Consider the following 19,590-nt stretch of genomic DNA (forward strand, 5'->3'; position numbering starts at 1 on the left):
GCCTCAGTGTGGCTCCAGGCCTCAGTGTGGCTCCAGGCCTCACCTCAGTGTGGCTCCAGGCCTCAGTGTGGCTCCAGGCCTCAGTGTGGCTCCAGGCCTCACCTCAGTGTGGCTCCAGGCCTCAGTGTGGCTCCAGGCCTCACCTCAGTGTGGCTCCAGGCCTCAGTGTGGCTCCAGGCCTCAGTGTGGCTCCAGGCCTCACCTCAGTGTGGCTCCAGGCCTCAGTGTGGCTCCAGGCCTCAGTGTGGCTCCAGGCCTCACCTCAGTGTGGCTCCAGGCCTCAGTGTGGCTCTAGGCCTCAGTGTGGCTCCAGGCCTCACCTCAGTGTGGCTCCAGGCCTCACCTCAGTGTGGCTCCAGGCCTCAGTGTGGCTCCAGGTCTCACCTCAGTGTGGCTCCAGGCCTCACCTCAGTGTGGCTCCAGGCCTCAGTGTGGCTCCAGACCTCAGTGTGGCTCCAGGCCTCACCTCAGTGTGGCTCCAGGCCTCAGTGTGGCTCCAGACCTCAGTGTGGCTCCAGGCCTCAGTGTGGCTCCAGGCCTCAGTGGCTCCTGGCCTCAGTGTGGCTCCAGGCCTCACCTCAGTGTGGCTCGAAGACTCAGTGTGGCTCCTGGCCTCAGTGTGACTCCAGGCCTCCGTGTGGCTCCAGGCCTCACCTCAGTGTGGCTCTAGGCCTCAGTGTGGCTCCAGGCCTCAGTGTGGCTCTAGGCCTCAGTATGGCTCAGGGCCTCAGTGTGGCTCCAGGCCTCAGTGTGGCTCTAGGCCTCAGTATGGCTCAGGGCCTCAGTGTGGCTCCAGGCCTCAGTGTGGCTCCAGGCCTCACCTCAGTGTGGCTCCAGGCCTCACCTCAGTGTGGCTCCAGGCCTCACCTCAGTGTGGCTCCAGGCCTCAGTGTGGCTCCAGGCCTCAGTGTGGCTCCAGGCCTCAGTGTGGCTCCAGGCTTCACCTCAGTGTGGCTCCAGGCCCCAGTGTGGCTCCAGGCCTCAGTGTGGCTCCAGGCCTCACCTCAGTATGGCTCTAGGCCTCACCTCAGTGTGGCTCCAGGCCTCAGTGTGACTCCAGGCCTCAGTGTGGCTCCAGGCTTCAGTGTGGCTCCAGGCCTCAGTGTGGCTCCAGGCCTCAGTGTGGCTCCAGGCCTCACCTCAGTGTGGCTCCAGGCCTCTGTGTGGCTCCAGGCCTCACCTCAGTGTGGCTCCAGGCCTCAGTGTGGCTCCAGGCCTCAGTGTGGCTCCAGGCCTCACCTCAGTGTGGCTCCAGGCCTCAGTGTGGCTCCAGGCCTCAGTGTGGCTCTAGGCCTCAGTATGGCTCAGGGCCTCAGTATGGCTCCAGGCCTGAGTGTGGCTCCAGGCCTCAGTATGGCTCCAGGCCTCACCTCAGTGTGGCTTCAGATTTTAGTGTGGCGCTTGTCTCGTGATCTTCTGGTTCGAATCCACGAGCTGCCTGACCTCCGCTCTACGACACGCCCACCACTGGTACAGGGGATGAACTAATGTGACACACGCCAACACCAACAGGAAGATGTTTACCTGCAACATCACGTGACTGGTCATTGTGTCATGTATCAACTAGCAACAATGTTGATAATAATTTGATCTAATTAATTGACATTTTGATAATAGGCCACAACAAGAAAACTGTAATATTGTTTTGTAATAGGGTGGTTAAGGGATAGATTACTAACCCGAATTTAACAAGAACAGTTTTCTTTCGTATGACAGACTACTCAGGCCTGAAGGGTACCCTAATTAAGCCGGTGAAAGTAAAAAATAGTCTGGGCATAGTGCTGACCACACTATTTCTTCAAATACCCAGGCTAGAGAAACAAATGAACTCTACTTTACCTGCACCATAGACCATCTGGTTTGAAAGTGAAGTTTAGTGGTAACATTTAAATACCATACGTTACTAAATGTACTAATAATATTAACATTGCATGAACATGTGATACATTTTTTAGAAATAAGAATTCAATAAAAAAAAAATGTATCAGAACAATTTTACTGTTAGTATAAAGTGTATTAAAGGACTATTATAAATTAATGTAACTATTATAATGTGTGAATTTTAACTTTTTTTTTTTAAGGCAGTGTTTTGATTTTAAAATTATTCAGGGGACGTAGCCTAATTAAATACTTAATAACAACACAATTATGTTATTGTCTCCCCTGATTTTACGATTCTGCCTAGCTTAGCGAAGGATTTTTGTTCAAGATGCATTAACCTTAACCTAACCGTAAATATAAGTCGAGTTATTTAAACATATTTGCATGTATTGGACGATCTCAGACTTACAGAAACACAAATGTCGCGACTTATAACAAAACTAACACGGGCTTTAGTTTATAAATTTTTAAAATTCTGATAAACTGCACATCTAAAATATTTTAACAGCGTACACTAATGTTAAATAAGCGAATTTTCGATTTAATTTATAACGATTTCTATAAGGAAGTGATTACTCGCGGTAATTTTTTAGCTTAATTGAAAATGATTGTAATTAAGATGAACTCTACTGTACCTGCGAAAGTCCACCAGTCTCCAGCCAAGCAAAGAGGGCGTACTGGAAGAATGAGATGACCCCAGAGGTGAAGATGGCGATCCCAAGCAGACTGCCCAGGTAACAGCTAGGGAATCTGGTGACACAATGGTCGGTGATGGACAACAGTGTTGGACAACATTGATGGATGCTGGACAACATTGTTGGATGCTGTACTACATTGATGGATGATGGACAACAGTGTTGGACAGCATGTTGGTTGATGGACAACGTTAATGGATAACGTTGTTGGAAAACATGTTGGATGAAGGACAACATTGTTTGACGATATGTTTTGTGATGGACAAGATTGTTGGATGATGGACAACGTTGTTGGATGATGGACAATATTGATAAATAGACAACATTGGTATTTGATGGATAACATTGATAGATTATGGACAACGTTTCAGTGTTTCCTCCACTTGAAATTTTCGGGGGGGGGGGGGGGGGGAGCGAACTAAAATTTCTGGGGGGGGGGGGGGGCAGACACAGTTAAACAAATATATTTTCTGTATAAATTCCATTTCGTTCTGGGGTGGGGGGAGTAGACTTTCTACGAGGGGGGGGGGGGGGGGGTAGAATGGCTAGCCACTCTAACTCCCCCCCCCCACCACCCACCCCCGGGAGAGATGCCTGGCCTGGAAGAAACTCTGCAACGTTTATAGATTATGGAAAACATTTGACAGACGATAGACGGACGAACGATGACAGGGGACAATTCCCCCCCAACAAGCCTGTATCTCCCGCCCCGCCCCCCCCCCCCCCTACGTACATGGCAGCGATGTAAGCCGTGTACATAGTGTAGAGAAATGACCGCTGCAGCACCAGGAAGACGAAGAAGGCGTACAGCACCCGGGGGTCGTTGACCAGCAGGAGACTGGACATGATGACGCTGAACACAGTGGTCGCCGCTAGGGGGAGCACTGACGGCATCACCTGACGTCGTACGCTGGACACGCTGTCTGGGGGAGGGAAGTTTGTGTCATTTATGTCACTTGATATCTGACATTTATCTCACTTCATGCCTGTCATTTCTGTCAATTTATATCTGACATTTATATGAAACGTTGTCTGTCATTTGTGTCAATTTATATCTGATATTTATCTCACTTCATGTCTGTCATTTTAAGTCACTTTATAACTGTCATTTGTGTCATAACATTTGAATGTCATCTATATCACACCATCACTAAGTCCACATCAGATTTAAACTAGTTAAATTCTTGAATTGCCCAACATGAGTCGTTAAAAAAAATTCCTTACTGGCAAAGATTTGAGTCAGCCAGGAGTAGAAGAATCCAGCGATGGGGGAGACGAAGATGCCAGTCATCATTGTGTACAACATCACGTTGGTGTAGTGGCTGACTGGGGAGTGAGACATTGTGTACATGAGTCTAGTGTAGTGGTGTACTGGAGTGGGAGGGAGTGTGTACATGGCATAGCATACAGGTGAGATATTGTGTACATGACTGAATGTACAGGTGAGATACTGTGTAAAGATATTATGAGATTACGCCATTCATTTATGCAGTAACCTATAGTACAAATAAATGATAATCTTAACTAAGTAAAGACAAGCCAACTTTAGAAATAAAACTCCAGATTTTAATTGAACTACATTTTAAACACGATCAAGATATATAAAGAATATTTTTTAAATACAGACTAGGACCTCTAAAGGGTTAGGTCCGCTAAGATTGTAGAACCAATCAACTACTCACCTTCAGACTGTGTACTGACCATCTTCTGTAAACTGGTGTTGACCACTCACCTTCAGACTGTGAACTGACCACCTTCTGTAGACTGGTATTGACCACTCACCTTTAGCCTGTGTGTTGACCACCTTCTGTAGACTGATGGTGACCACTCACCTTCAGACTGTGAACTGACCATCTTCTGTAGACTGGTGTTGACCGCTCACCTTCTGTAGACTGGTGTTGACCACTCACCTTCAGACTGTGAACTGACCATCTTCTGTAGACTGTTGACCACTCACCTTCAGACTGTGAACTGACCATCTTCTCTAGACTGGTATTGATTGAGCCCAACACGAAGTAAAATCGGAGCTGAAGACAAGACGCCCACATCACGTGCAGTATAAAGGTCAAGGACAGCACGTGTCTCAACAGGCCCCGGAATGTTCCTGAATCTTCTGTATCTTTCAATTCAGTGATTGTATCTGTGTCAGTCTTTTGCTCCAAGTCCTTTTCTGCTTCCGTCTGTAGCCCTTTGGTCGTGTCTAGTTCTGTGTTTTCTTGTTTGATCTCTGGTATGATACAAGTGTATTTATACTAACAGTGCGGGCATGCAGTGGTCGAGTGATAGAAAGTGTGGTTGCTAAAAGGGAAGTCTCCAGTTCGGTTCTCATTTCGGGTCTATATGGCAGCCCTCGATTCTGGTTCTATTACGGTCGTATTAAATGGTCCAACGCTATGCAATGGCCACAGAAATAGTTTAAATCACTACTTAGCGTTAGTTCTCCAGATTATTTTAAACTTTTTCTTCTACATACAAAACTTCACAAATATATGTCAGAATGAATGTTACTGAGATTAACCTTAAAATGTACAAGAGGTTATCAACTCGAAGGCAATTTAGCTCTCAGCTATGTTGATAAGCTGTGTATGTTTACTGAAATAATGTTGCTTTATTTTAGCTCAAGGCGTATACGACAATGGCGGCTGACAACTTAGAGTATAAAAAGGGGGGGGGGGGATAATGTTAGGCTACAGATGGCATCACAGTCATGTCATAAACACTCTTTCACTCACTACTCACAAAGTCCTGCTGGTGTAGGGTCCTAACGTTCACTCACAAAGTTCTGGGGTAAAGGTCACTTACCAGTCACGTGGTCCTGGGGTTAGGTCACTTACCAGTCACGTGGTCCTGCTGATGTTTGCGGATAAAATCCTTGGGGTAAAAGAACAAGGTGGAGACGAGGACGAACACCTGAGAGCAGGCGACGATGACGTAAGACGTCCGTCTGCTGATTCCACTCTCGTATCCAAACTAAAATAACAGACAACGAACTGAGTAAAGTGACTTGTGTAAACATTGAGAACACATACTTTACGCGATCTAATAACTACTTTAACTACCCAGATCTAGAACCCACCTTTACCATCCAGATCTAGATACCACCCAAGATTTGAACCCCCCATCACCACCCAAGATGTGAACCCACCATCACCACCAAAGATTCGAACCCACCTTGACCATCAGTTGAATGCCAGACGACGTATCAAACGCGCCATTGAGAAAGCCAATGACCACAGATCCTCCCAGCGGGAACAGGTGGGCCACTTGTACGCAGGTGAGGTACATGGCCACACCCCCAAAGCCAATCAAGGTCAGCCCAGGGTAGGCCAGCCAGGGCAACTCTTTGAAAAAATATATACAATTATTGATGTTATTATTCTTTGATGTACTGCACTTCGATCAGATTATGTCAAACAAAGTAATAAGATTACATTAAAATAGGTTTTTTTTATCTAACTACTTATGTCAAACAAAGTAATAATATTACATTAAAATAGTTTTTTTATCTAACTACTTATTGTGCAGTTGAAGTAGATTTCACGTGTATTTTAACTCGGAATATGAAGGGATTATTTTCCACAAGTTACGCTAAAATCGCAAAGATATTCCCCCAACTTTGGCCGAGAACACAATATGCTGAGTTGGCTCAGCGGCCTTCAACACGTCAGATACACCATAAAGGTGAGTGGGGCTAAACCAGCTTACAATAAAAATTAACAGTGAATTTATCGATTACTAACCCAGAACTGATGTGATAAAATACATATAAAACACTGATTAACAATGTAATTAACTAAACAAATTATGCCGTTACACCACAAACCTTTCGACGTGAAGGCTAACATTAAGGCCCCACTAACATAAAATAATCTGAAAATAAATAATTTAATCGTTGGATGTAAGGTAATAAAAATACACACAAAAAACATGTTTAAAAACCTTTGTAAAAAAAGGGAAGACAAAAAATGGTGTACACCTGATGTACAAGATTAGACAGCAAATATCCCTTCCTCCCTTTTACTCATTCCCCTCCCCCTTTTAATCATTCCCCTCCCCGAAATTTTACTTATTCCCCTCCTCCAATTTTACTCATTCCCCTCCTCCAATTTTACTCATTCCCCCCTCCCCCAATTTTACTCATTCCCCTCCCCCAATTTTACTCATCCCCTTTCCTAATTTTACTCATTCCCCCCTCCCCTATTTTACTCATGTCCTAACACACTCACATACGAACTTTGGGACCGAATAAAATAACTTGTAAAATTGTATTGTTAGTTAAATGTTTTCAGCTAAAAAATGTTGTAAAGATGCGATCTATGGACCAAATTGTGGGTCAAATTTGTTGCTAGTAGAAACACTAAAACGTCGATATTCTGAGGGTCGTAGGTGATTTGATGGTGAAGTCTTTCTTAACACTTCACATTTCACGTAAGCGGAAAGAACTTGAGAGTTTATAAAATAAATTAAAACTGTAAGAACCATCGTGTCAATCTCCTATTTAACCCAAATGTCAGCCTGAGCGAACGTACGAGAGAAACTTTGTCGATTCATTTATTTCTAACAGCGCCGGCATTAAAACGTCATCGTCACCTACTCTAGAACCAATCAACCATGCATGAATGTCGCTACGCTTGAATTTAGTGCGACTAAACATGTCAAGCGCACTCAAGTTCTCGTCGTCGGTCAAAGTTCGTTGAATATTTTAATCTGGAGACTGGCCTTCCATAAAATAGGACACGTGACCTTTTCAAGCAGTTAGGACATTGTGTATCTGGAGATCGGGCTTTATTAAAGTAGGACACTTGACCATTTAGGACATTGTGCAGAGCTGAGGTACACAAATGAAAAATGTGTAGTGTATTGAAGTATTTGTAAAACCTCAAACATGTATCGATTTAAAAAAAAAACTGTGTTTACATATAAGGGTTGAAAACTTATTTGTAGCAAAATGTCACGTCAGGGAAATTTTTGAACTGCTAAAGGACATGCACTACCCACTATCACCCTACACTAACGTTAACCCCGACAAATTTTCCTTTTACTTAAGCTATAAACGAAAATTACACAGTAGCACAGTACAAACTCACATAACAGAATAAACCGCTGTCTGTTTCGCAATTATAACATCTGAGAACAGAGTAAACTCTAACCGTACATGCCGATAAACCGGGTGGTCCTTGTCCCAAACTTGAAAAAAAACTGTCCCAACACATGTACACAGTAACCTCTAACCCCTACATGTACACATTAACCTTTAACCCCTACATGCCGATAAACCGGGTGGTCCTTGTACCAAACTTGAAAGAAAACTGCCCCAACACAATGCTGATCAAATTGTACAGAGATGAGGCGATGGTGAAGATGGCGGCCAACTTAGAGTCCTGCTCAAGGCAGCCGCTACTTTTGACAGTGTCTTCTGTAGTGTTTCTGGGGAGAGTGTCGTTATGTTCTATAGGCTTAAGGCTAATTGAACACTCATGGCTATGCAAGTTATCCAAGTAAATTTTAAAACAGCTTTAAATGAATATTCCCTTGTAATGAAAGTATAGTGTTGTAACTTTTTTTATTTTGTGCAACGATTTGTATTAAAATGACCGTTTTTCTAGCTTGATGTACTTTACAAACACATTTTTAATGGAGTCAGCTGTTTTGTTTGTTTTCCCCAATTTGCATCGAATTTTTTTTCTATTCAAGTTCAGTTATTTTTTTGTTTACATATACCATACTCACAAAATAACAATAAGTTTTATATGACTTTTTTTTAGATAACTAGTAATGTACCAAGCCAAGCTTCATCTCCAAGTTTTGATTCGAAACTGTTTTGTGTAGCTACTGGTTACATACGTAAAGCTTTTTTTAAAAATTGGTTTCAGTGGTTATTTAATTAGATTAATTAATACAAGCAAATATAAATAATATTTATAACGTACACGTACCTTGTGACATTGGAATCTGTAGAGCCGTTGTGGGGCTGGTCGACGCACAGATCCGAGTAGATGCCCTCATCTTTTAAAATATACACCAGCGAACCCCACCCCTGTAAAAGCCCACAAAAGCCCAAACATTCTAGGAAAGCCCAAATGGCGTAAAGAAATCTCAGCCTTGTGTTGAATTTAAAAAACATTTTCCTGAAGCAGTTCGTCTGTCGTCTGATGACTGACGTAATGCGGCTGAGTTATGTTGTCGTCTGTCGTCTGCCGTCGGTCGTCTGATGAGTGACGTAACGCGAGTTATACTATAACCGCTACGACCCAGCAGATGTTGATTCAGGCACAGCACTTGGTTTGTGCAACCAGCTGAACCACAAATTCTCACCGAGTGATCTCATCTTCCTGAGCAACAGGGCCACATTGAATCAACTCGAATCACACTTTGTCTAACTCACTCTAGTCGAATCACACTTTGTCTAACTCACTCTAGTCGAATCACACTTTGTCTAACTCACTCTAGTCGAATCACACTTTGTCTAACTCACTCTAGTCGAATCACACTTTGTCTAAGTCACTCTAGTCGAATCACACTTATTCTAACTCACTCTAGTCGAATCACACTTTGTCTAACTCACTCTAGTCGAATCACATCAACCGTTGTCACACAGACCCATGGATGGTCCGCCGGGACTCCAAAAAAAAAAAACCAGTGGGATGAAGAAACGTTTATGCTTGTATTTACTAAAAATTAAAATAATGTGTACTCTTCCATTTTTAATGTTATTATATTTTGTAATCTGTTAACTAGGCCTAGCAAGTTTAGACTCAGGCAGACCGGGCTCTTGATGGGAAAAATTCAAATTAAATGTAAGTCAGAGTGGGGGGGGGGGGGGGCAAATTTGCAAAATTATGTTTACCTGACTGAAGGAGGTGTAAAACGTCGAGACTTTTGAAAAATCTCGATTTTGTTTTTTCTTTGCACGATTACAATACTTCATCTATGGGGTCAACCATAAATGACGTCACGCTTTTTTTGACGATTTTTACATTCCCCCCTCCCCTCCGTCACACGTCGTCACAAGAAGCTAGACCCCCATCCCCCGAATGACGTCACATTTCAGCCTACACCCCCCCCCCCCCCGCCTCAAAATTGCAGTTGAACTGTTTTTTAAACATCGATATTTTTCCAAAATCTTGTCTGAACTCTGTTAAAATAGAGTATTTTAATCAATTCCTATTCCAATTTATTAAAACAGTTTTCTAAAACGCAAAATAACGTCTAAAATTCGTTTTCTAACATTGCTTCTTTATAATGCAAAAGTGTGACGTCGCACCATCTAACCCCCCCCCCCTCCCCCTCATCACACACCATCACAAAATTATGGACCCCCCCTCCCCCTACCTGTGTGACGTCATTTATGGACGACCTCTATACTTCGTATAAGAGAAAGTAAAAATTAAAAAAAATGAAAAACAAACAAATAAAATTAGGTAGCAGCTGAATCAAAACTTTAACAAAATTTTAATTTAGAAGATATTTTACATGTGCGCAATATAGCAAGAATCGGCTAAAATACAGCCAAAGTATTTTGCTTGCAACTGTAATACTAATCTAACAAAATATTATCCTACATTGTATATAGACCTGTTGTAAAGACAAACACACATTTCGTCGCTTTGATTCGCTAGTCACATCACGTGGGTAAATTCGAGTGTGTTAGACTGAAAGGCATTTAAAAAAAAAACATATTGAGTGTTCTCCGCTTTCCGCTGTTCAAATAATATTTTTTGTATTTTTTCTTTTACAGAAATACGCCTTTGGCAACGAAACTTTGAATATTTATTTTAAAGATAGAAGACATGTTGACTTTTCAGAATCGTGTATGCAGTGTTTCTCTCAAACTTTTTTCTCGGGGGGGGGGGGGGGTGACACTGGTAAAAAAATATATTTTTTATATAAATTTTATTTCGTTTGGAGCACCCCCCCCCCCCCCTTGATATAGTGCACATCATGCCCGCAAGTAAAACATCTACACCTGAGAATAAGCAATGCATGTTCAAGTTCCCTTCTCTGTTTGTGTACGTTATGTTTAAAACTTGCAGCAAGGAAGAGGCAATAATGGTCTAGGTCAGTGGTTCTTAAATTTTTTGGAGGTACCGAACCCCACCAGTTTCAAATGTGTATTCACCGAACCCTTTTTAATAGTTCTATTGTCAGCACTGACAATATTCGATCGTGAATCATATGAGTCGGGTGTGTGTCTTGACCTCCGCCGAATCCCTGAGACTGACTCACCGAACTCCAGATGTTCGATCGAACCCAGGTTAAGAAACCACTGGGCAAGGATTAATGTCTTTATACAGGTGGTCGCTCAAAAACACAAACACCGACTAACGTATAAACAATATGCATCCATGTGTTTACGCCGATGTTAATGTATTCGCGCAACAGAAAAATTGTAAGCCTACGATACATAACTACAGGTGTTAGAAAAAAGGCCGACATCCAAAAGACCGATTCGATGAAAGGTCGACAGCAAAAAAGGCAGAGACCCTAAGGGCTAAATATTTATGTTTAAAAAAAAATACGTATCTTTCGGTCTTACTTACAATCGGTCTTTTTTGTGTCGGCCTTATATATATCGGCCTTTTTTCCTGTCGGCCTTTTATTTTGTCGGCCTTTTGCCTACTCGGCATTTTGTGCGTCGGTCTTTTGCCCATGTCGGCCTTTTGTCAGTCGGTCTTTTGTCCATATCGGCCTTTTGTCTGGTTCCCCACTTCTACATCCAACTGTATGACTCAAATAAACATTTCAACTGACGTTCTCCCAGCTAAGTTGACAAAAGCCACCCAGAGCCGTCTAGACTGCCATCCTTTTGTGCTGGTTAAGATTCGTCAGGACAGCAGTTTACTATAGAGGCGAGGCACATGCCTCTCACAGGTCTAGATGTTAAGTAAATTTCGTACATGCTTAACCGAGTGCATATAAAAAAAAACCTTTGTAGGTGTGTATGTATGGGTGGATGTCTCCAATGTAATTCAACGGTAGAATAACCTAGGTAGGTGTGTATGTATGGATGTCACTAATGTAGTTCAACCGTCAAGACCATATTAGCTCATTTTAGCGAACATTATTAACATAACATGATTTGAATTTTTTTTTCAAGGTGTTTTTTAAAACTGTAGTGAACGTTTTTTCGTTTAATAACTTCCCCGGTTATTTTTTTAAGCGAAATCTATTACAGTATGTAGATAATGTCAAAATATTACATGATATTACATCTTATTACATCGTATTTCATCTTACCTTTTTATTTTAACTTATCCTGAGAAGTTTTCTTATTACGTCTTACAAAATGTCGCTAGGCTACTCGTGGAGGAGTCGTTCTGGAATTATTTCAAATTTTTAAAAATCTCAGCAGTTATAGAAGCTGGCAGGTTAATATTTAAATATTTTTTGTTAGTCTGTATTTAGTTTTGACTGAAGGTTTTTCTTTTTTTTGCTTTTGTTTTCATTTCGTTCGCGTGTCATAGAATATGACGTCACTATTGCAAAGACAACAAGGGATACGTTGTTTTTTGTTTTTAATTTTTGTTGTTTTTGTTGTTGCTTTTTCTAAATTACAGGCTCATTTAATTTTAATTTCATTAACTTGGATTTGAAAATATTTTTCTATTTACAATCCTCGTCAAAAAAATAATTTATTAAGGTGCCATACAACACTTGGACTGTATGTAAAATAAATCTTAACTATCAAGGGAGCGAAGTGTAAAAAACATTTTAAAAATAAAACTTAAGGAGTTGTAACCCTTTATTCATGAACGCAAAAAAAACCCTCAAAAGTTACTTGCAAAAGGATGAAAAAGATAAAAAAAAATATTTTTGCTAATATTTTTCAATACCGAAAAAAAACAAGGTTGAATCTCTTTTCTAGACGGATCTTTGAAGTGTTATGATCATGGAACTGAGCATAGAATTTTAAACACTGTGATACTCAGTCCCCTTATGTTCACGATAATTAAGGTTAGAGACAGTCTCACAGCGTAAAACATATCATCCATCCCTGTGACTCTACAGCTTATGACGTGTTTTGGCTTGCTTGACCGTGTGCATGTCATGATATGTGTCTTCTTCTTTCGTGTCATTGAAATATGATGGAAGTAAATGTATGAACAGGAACTAAAATATGAACAGGAATTAAAATATGAACAGGAACTAAAAAAATGAACAGAATCTAAAAATATGAAGAGGGCCTAAAAAAGAATAGGGTCTAAAAATAAATATAAACCGGGAGCGATCTCCCCTAAACTTTCTCGAATATTCTTTTATAAAAAAACAGGGGATGGGAACTCGGGATATAGACATGAATTTTAATCCATTTTAAATACTTGAACTTTTTAAAATACAATAAAATCTCGTAGAAAAAAGAATTGCACACCTGTGAACGCCAAATAAAACGTGCATAATAGTGCGGAATATTGTTAGTACTTTATAAATTTACATTCGTTTTTTGAGAAATCGGAAATAGCGTAAATTAGTACTTTCAATCAACGGAAGTTACTCAAAATTTGACAGAAGGTAGAGAATTAAATCTTTTACTTACATGTGAAATTTCATTTATCTATCTGAAACAGTTTTCAAGTTATAAGCTTTTTAAAAATTCAAAGTAGAAAAAGTACCACTTCCGGTTATCGGAAATCGCTCAAAAGTTGATCAGGATCTACGAATTTGATAAAATACTTATATATGAAATTTCATCAACCTAGCTGTAACGGTACTCAAGTTATCGTGTTTACACACACACACACACACACACACACACACACACGCACACACAGACATACGGACAGAATTGCAAAGTCCAGTTTTTAAGTCGCTGTTACTGGCATTCTTTGACCAAAAAAAAATATATTTTCCAGTAATACCCTTGTAAATTTTGAAATTCTGGCATTATCTAGAATTAAAACGGCTCAATATTTCGACCAATGTGGCAAGTGAACGATTGTTTATTACACTGTTCACGCTACACAACCGTGCAGGGAGATAATAACCCCGTTAAGTGTTGTTGACGCAAGTAGGTCAGCTATTTTTGGCTCCATAGTCATACGACAAGCCCTTGTAGTTCACATGACTAACTCGAATTGGCTGATGAAACTGGGTTAAAGTTCATTTGCCAGGTTTAACTTGTAGAGCTATTTTAAAAATAAATTTAATTTAAAAGTTTAAACAACTTTCAATTTAGTATTTTAGTGCAGCAAGAAAACTTAATGATTTTTATTTTAGTAAATAGATACTTTTTTCAAAGTATAACAAACTTTGTATTACTTACTTTATATAACATTGGGTAGTAAAAAGTTTGGTTGAAAATGGGAAAAAATCTGGCATAAGTCACAGTCACCCTGTATAAAAGCCCTAGATTATGACATCAGACCACTGCGTACACGATTTTTTTACGTCAACATTTAAGTTAACATACTGTACAAGCTTTTAGTCTACTGTATATTGGTGTTTGACAAGTCTACATACATTTATATACGCTCTAAGTCTGTTGGTGTATTATACCCATACTGAGCTGTAACATCTGAGAAATATAAACTCATCATACCACGTGAACGATGGCGGGTTCAAAACCTGACGTGGATAAAATAATTGAACAACTCCTATCTGGTACGCCCCCACCTCTCCCCTCACAAACACACACACACACACACATTCGAACTCACATGCCCTTTGGTTTGGTATGAAACATCAGTATATATTACCCTAAACATTGGGTCTAATGGGGCGTGGGACGGTTAAACCACTTGTGAGAGATTAGGGATATTAAAAAGTCAAATGTTTGGGGTTATGTAAGATCTGAAGTATTGTGCTAAGGTTTTTTTTCTGCGCGTAACTTGTCCAACTTTACATTATGTAAAACAAAACTCTATCAAAATACAATTTTATTACATAATTTTATTTAATCACTGGTTTAAACGAGTTGATTAATGTTATTTTTATTTTATTTCAGTGAAGAACAACAGACCAGGCAAGGAAGTTCGTCTATCCCTCGATGACGTCACATTCCTGCTGGACACGGTCAAGCCCATCCTGCTGGGCCAGCCTATCTTGCTGGAACTGGACGCCCCCCTGACCATCTGTGGCGACATCCACGGCCAGTTCTACGATCTGCTGCACCTGTTTGAAATCGGTGGCTTCCCGCCCGAGACGAATTATCTTTTCCTGGGGGATTACGTCGACAGGGGCCACAACTCCGTAGAAGTGATGTGTCTACTGTTTGCGTACAAGATCAAATACGAAGTGAATTTTTTTCTTCTCCGCGGCAACCACGAGTCTCCATCCATCAACCAGATGTACGGGTTCTACGCCGAGGTAAAGCGGCGCTACAATATCAAACTCTGGAAGAAATTCAACGAAGTGTTTGATTGCCTTCCTTTAGCTGCTGTTGTTGACGATAAGATTTTTTGCTGTCATGGCGGCTTGAGTCCAGAGTTAACGTCCCTGAGTCAAATTCGCCGCATTAGCCGCCCGCTAGAGGTCCCTGACGAAGGTCTCGTCACGGACCTGCTCTGGGCCGACCCTCACCCTGACCCCGCCGCACGCGGCTGGCACTACAATGACGTCAGGTGTACGTCATACATGTTCGGCGTGGACACGGTGGAGAAGTTTCTAGAAAACAACGACCTTGAGCTGGTTTGCCGCGCGCATGACGTCCGACCGGACGGGTACGATTTTTTCGGCAAGCGGCAACTGGTCACGGTGTTCTCGGCACCGAACTACAGTTTCCAGGAGAACTGCGGCGCCATCATGACCGTCAGCGCCGACCTGGAGTGTGCATTCAAGATACTCAAACCTCTCAACAGGAAGCCCATCTATCGCTACGAGGGGGGACTGAGGACGGGGGGTAAAGGATTCGGCCAGGAGAAAGCTGGTTCTAGAGACTCGGACAGGAATACGAGACGGGAGCCACGTGACCTGGGTCCTGGTGACATGCAAGACGGGAGACTCACAAACACTGGGAGCCCCGAAAACAGAACTGAAGGCCCCGAAGATAAAAATACCGGGAGTACAGATGACCTTCACCTTTTGCATGCAAGACAGGAACCAGGTGACGTCACAGAAGACACGCCTGTTCAGACCAGCCTGAGTCGCAGACACACCTTCAGCGAGGGTGTCGTTAAAATCAGCACGACCTCGTTCTGGGAGCGGCGGCTCAAGTCGAGGCTCGTACAACGACCCAACAGTGTATCTAACTAGCTATAGCCACGGGCATGTTACAATAGTGACTCTAACGAGAAGCTGAACTGCTGCTGTGTGTTTATAAGGTAGATGTGATGCGGTTTTTGACAGTATTATGTGTGAAGAAACCGAACAATTTTCAACTGTGTCTGAAATCTGACTAATGTATTAGTGCTATGTTTTTCATATATTTTTTTCTCAAATTATTTAGACAAGGTAGGTTAATGATTTTTTGTAATGTAATTATTTATGTCGTTGATTTAAAAAGCATCGGTATTTCTTGAGATGGTGCTTCCAGTCACCAGAATATGTGCCCGCGTCTCTAGAACATGTGCCCATGTCAGGGTCTAAGTCTCCAGAACATGTGCCCGTTAGTCTAAGTCTCTAGAACATGTGCCCGTGTCAGGGTCTAAGTCTCCAGAAAATGTGCCCGTTAGTCTAAGTCTCTAGAACATGTGCCCGTGTCAATGTCTGAGTCTTCAGAACATGTGCCCGTTAGTCTAAGTCTCTAGAACATGTGCCCGTGTCAATGTCTGAGTCTTCAGAACATGTGCCCGTTAGTCTAAGTCTCTAGAACATGTGCCCGTGTCAATGTCTGAGTCTTCAGAACATGTGCCCACGTCAGTTACGGAGATTAGTATCCAGAATATGATCCTAAGTGGGGCTCTCTGATTAATTAATGTGTATTTCGCCAACATGATCTGAATTATACATATATTGTTAACGAGTTTAAAACCCGTGATATTTGCTAAAACGATTTATTGTTAATGTTGTGAAAGAAGTATTTTAAATCCGATTTTATTACAATGTTTACCTAAATTAATTTATTTTCTATATTAAATTATGTTTTTTTTTTACTGTTTTGTTGTACTAAATAAACATCTTTCAACGTCGATAACGTTTTGTAGTTATTTGCTAATTACCAAGATTGACTTAAGATAAAATGATATCTTATGTCAACATACTCGACGTCATCATAAACTAAATTGTGTGTATGTGCAGCTGTGTGTGCTTTATGTGTATGTTTACCAATCTGTACATGCTTCATGTGTACCAGCATTTACATAATTTTTTAATGTGTAAAAGTGTATAAATACGTTTTATTTGTACTAGAGTTTACATGTATTTTATGTAAACCATCGTGTACCTATGTTTGACGTGTATCCGATTATAAAATTGTTTTGTGTTTACCAGTATGTACATGTATTTTTATGTACCAGTGTTTTATGTGAACTAATGTGTACACGAGTTTTTTCTCAACCTTGGTGAATTTAAGAAGATCGATAGTTTAAGGGAGACAACTGCAATAATCTCTATTTAAATAAATCATTTTCCGATTTATCTCCCTTATTAGTTTAAATATATTTTTCAACATCTCCATAATAAGACACGATATAATTGATGCAAACTTTTTTGTTAATAATTTTTAAAAAGTAGACACGTGTACGTAAGCTTCTGACAAAGAACTCCATTTATAAAGTCCAGACCTTTATAAACAACCACCTCAGACAAATAGTCAGGATACGCTGGGCAGACATCATCAAAAACTCAAACCTATGAGCAAACGACAGGACAACTTTCCGAAGATGAAGAAGTTAGAAAACGAAAATGGAGTTCAACAGGGCACACACTGCGCAGACCTCGAACCAATATTTCCAATCAGGCATTGAGGTGGGACCCACAAGGAAAACGCAAAAGAACTCGACCAAGAAACACCTTAGACTAAAACAACAAAGATGGGCTTCACCTGGTATCAACCAGATTGAGAAGATGGCACAGGACAGAGGACAGGATGGAGATCTTTAGTTGGCGTCCAATACCCCAGCAGGATAGAAGACAATGGAGATCTTTGGTTGGCGGCCCAAACTCCAGCAGGTGTGACGAGTAGTAATGATGATGACGTCAACTTCTAAATTGTAATATTTAATGTATAAACAATTGTAAAATCATATATTCGTATGTACATCCCGAATAGAAATATGACCGGCTGAACTGAACATGTATATGTATGATACACTGTATTAGAATAGTCCTGCGATTTCCAAACTCAGGGACTTAAAATTGATTATGGTTATGGTTATTCATTATCAACATGAATAAATTGGTAGCCGTTAAATTCAGAACAAGGAACATGTGTTGTTCCCGACAGCGCCCCGCAACACCCCCTCACACCTAGGGTGTGCTCTGACTCACTATTACTGAGGGTGATTAACCCACACTCGAGGCTTTCAAACAGGTCGCCCTGTGGCGGTAGTGTGACAAACCCGAACAGTAACAACTATCATCCAAGAAATATAGCGCAGACATTGTTTACATTTAAACATCTTAGTTTTACAAAACAAGGTCACGTGTTAAAAAATACACGATTGATGAAAAGTGGGCGCCTGTGGAGAGGAGGAGATTGTCAAAAATTCAGATTTTCCATAAATGCAAGACAAGACCCTTAATACTATTCGTGGTAAAAGAGTTCTAAATAATGTTCAATATCAAGATGTGTCAAAGTGTATAAATCTATATATATATAATTCTCTTCTTGGAGACGATAGAAAACACCAAGCTGTAATCGCGCCTCCTAGCAGCCCCCTCTCTTCCTCTCTAGGCATATCCCTACCACCCCACCCCCCACATGGTCTGGTGTGCTGTGGTTCACGCTAAATGTTTACAATCGTAGAGCCGGGTTTAGTGACGCCTATTAGGGGCAGACCAGATAATTTAGTTTGAAACGATTTTAAACTTAGGGGAGGTAACTAAGAGGAGGCTGCTTTCACGGGGGAGGGGGGGGATTGGGGAAAGCAGGGTTTTAGTGTTTTAAAGCAAATATTTTCAGTGGCAGCATTCAAATTATGAATTACTGAAAAGTAGAAAATAAAACAACTAAATAGAGGCGCATGATTTGCCGCGGGTCGGCTCGTGTATTATATCACACTAAATCCTTCTAACCTCCCCATCCCATGTAGAAAGACTACAATTAAATTTTACATAAGAGGATACAAATTTGGGATTGCTAATACAATCAGGCTTAGTTTAACCTGGAACTCTTGTAGTCAAACGGGTAAAGCCCTTTCCCTCTTTCTATAAAGCTGTATACTAACCAGAAGTGGCCCATGGGCCTATCGTATTAAGCACCAAATCAGTATTTTGACTTAGTTGTATACTTTCTAAAGTCTTTCTCTCTTAGCTGTGAAGTGACCGACTGATGAGTGACACTAGCAGTATTTTGGCTATGCCGACAGACTATCTAGTTGAGACACTCGCTAATCCTTAAGCTACGTCCCAGGTTTGCTCAAGTGTTAAGTGACGTGAGTTGACGTCAGGCTACGGCTGATGCTTGTTTAAAAATTTACCGTGTGTTTAAAGAAGAACGGTTAGAGTTTACATGAGACAGCGGAGTCGTTTCTACTGACTGGTTGCTGTCTTAGTGTTGTCTCTGCTGTCTTAGTGCTGTCTCTCTTCCCTGCTGTCTTAGTGCTGTCTCTCTTCCCTGCTGTCTTAGTGCTGTCTCTCTTCCCTGCTGTCTTAGTGCTGTCTCTCTTCCCTGCTGTCTTAGTGTTGTCCTTGCTGTCTTAGTGCTGTCTCTCTTCCCTGCTGTCTTAGTGCTGTCTCTCTTCCCTGCTGTCTTAGTGCTGTCTCTCTTCCCTGCTGTCTTAGTGCTGTCCTTGCTGTCTTAGTGCTGTCTCTCTTCCCTGCTGTCTTAGTGCTGTCCCTGCTGTCTTAGTGATGTCTCTCTTCCCTGCTGTCTTAGTGCTGTCCTTGCTGTCTTAGTGCTGTCTCTCTTCCCTGCTGTCTTAGTGCTGTCCCTGCTGTCTTAGTGATGTCTCTCTTCCCTGCTGTCTTAGTGCTGTCC

General features: G+C 41.4%; 2 protein-coding genes across 2 annotated transcripts; one reads left to right on the plus strand and one right to left on the minus strand.

Annotated features, from left to right (window-relative positions):
- Window positions 1–1,389: 1,389 nt before the first annotated feature.
- LOC131935179 (equilibrative nucleobase transporter 1-like) lies at window positions 1,390–8,712 on the minus strand. Its single transcript, XM_059291548.1, has 10 exons — window positions 8,513–8,712; window positions 7,842–8,003; window positions 6,400–6,446; window positions 5,748–5,917; window positions 5,411–5,546; window positions 4,534–4,803; window positions 3,801–3,902; window positions 3,310–3,499; window positions 2,517–2,631; window positions 1,390–1,524 (listed from the first exon to the last, which is right to left on the minus strand). The coding sequence occupies exons 1-10, from the start codon at window positions 8,698–8,700 to the stop codon at window positions 1,390–1,392; spliced, it is 1,515 nt and encodes a 504-aa protein (XP_059147531.1). The 5' UTR covers window positions 8,701–8,712.
- Window positions 8,713–13,982: 5,270 nt separating this feature from the next.
- LOC131935180 (serine/threonine-protein phosphatase alpha-3 isoform-like) lies at window positions 13,983–15,764 on the plus strand. The gene is made up of 2 exons (XM_059291549.1): window positions 13,983–14,174; window positions 14,518–15,764. The coding sequence occupies exons 1-2, from the start codon at window positions 14,123–14,125 to the stop codon at window positions 15,762–15,764; spliced, it is 1,299 nt and encodes a 432-aa protein (XP_059147532.1). The 5' UTR covers window positions 13,983–14,122.
- The last annotated feature ends 3,826 nt before the right edge of the window (window positions 15,765–19,590 follow it).

The sequence above is a fragment of the Physella acuta genome, unplaced genomic scaffold (assembly GCF_028476545.2).
Source record: "Physella acuta isolate Inbredline_101_S28 unplaced genomic scaffold, ASM2847654v3 ptg000133l, whole genome shotgun sequence".
NCBI lineage: Eukaryota > Metazoa > Mollusca > Gastropoda > Physidae > Physella > Physella acuta.

Coding starts and splice junctions, on each gene's coding strand:
- LOC131935179 (XM_059291548.1), bottom strand. CDS start 8,700: ATGTTTTTTAAATTCAACACAAGGCTGAGATTTCTTTACGCCATTTGG. Junction 6,447..7,841: donor ACCACCCGGTTTATCGGCAT/GTAGGGGTTAAA, acceptor ATTTATTTTCAG/ATTATTTTATGTTAGTGGGG. Junction 5,918..6,399: donor GTTAGCCTTCACGTCGAAAG/GTTTGTGGTGTA, acceptor ATTTTTTCAAAG/AGTTGCCCTGGCTGGCCTAC.
- LOC131935180 (XM_059291549.1), top strand. CDS start 14,123: ATGGCGGGTTCAAAACCTGACGTGGATAAAATAATTGAACAACTCCTA. Junction 14,175..14,517: donor AATTGAACAACTCCTATCTG/GTACGCCCCCAC, acceptor ATTTTATTTCAG/TGAAGAACAACAGACCAGGC.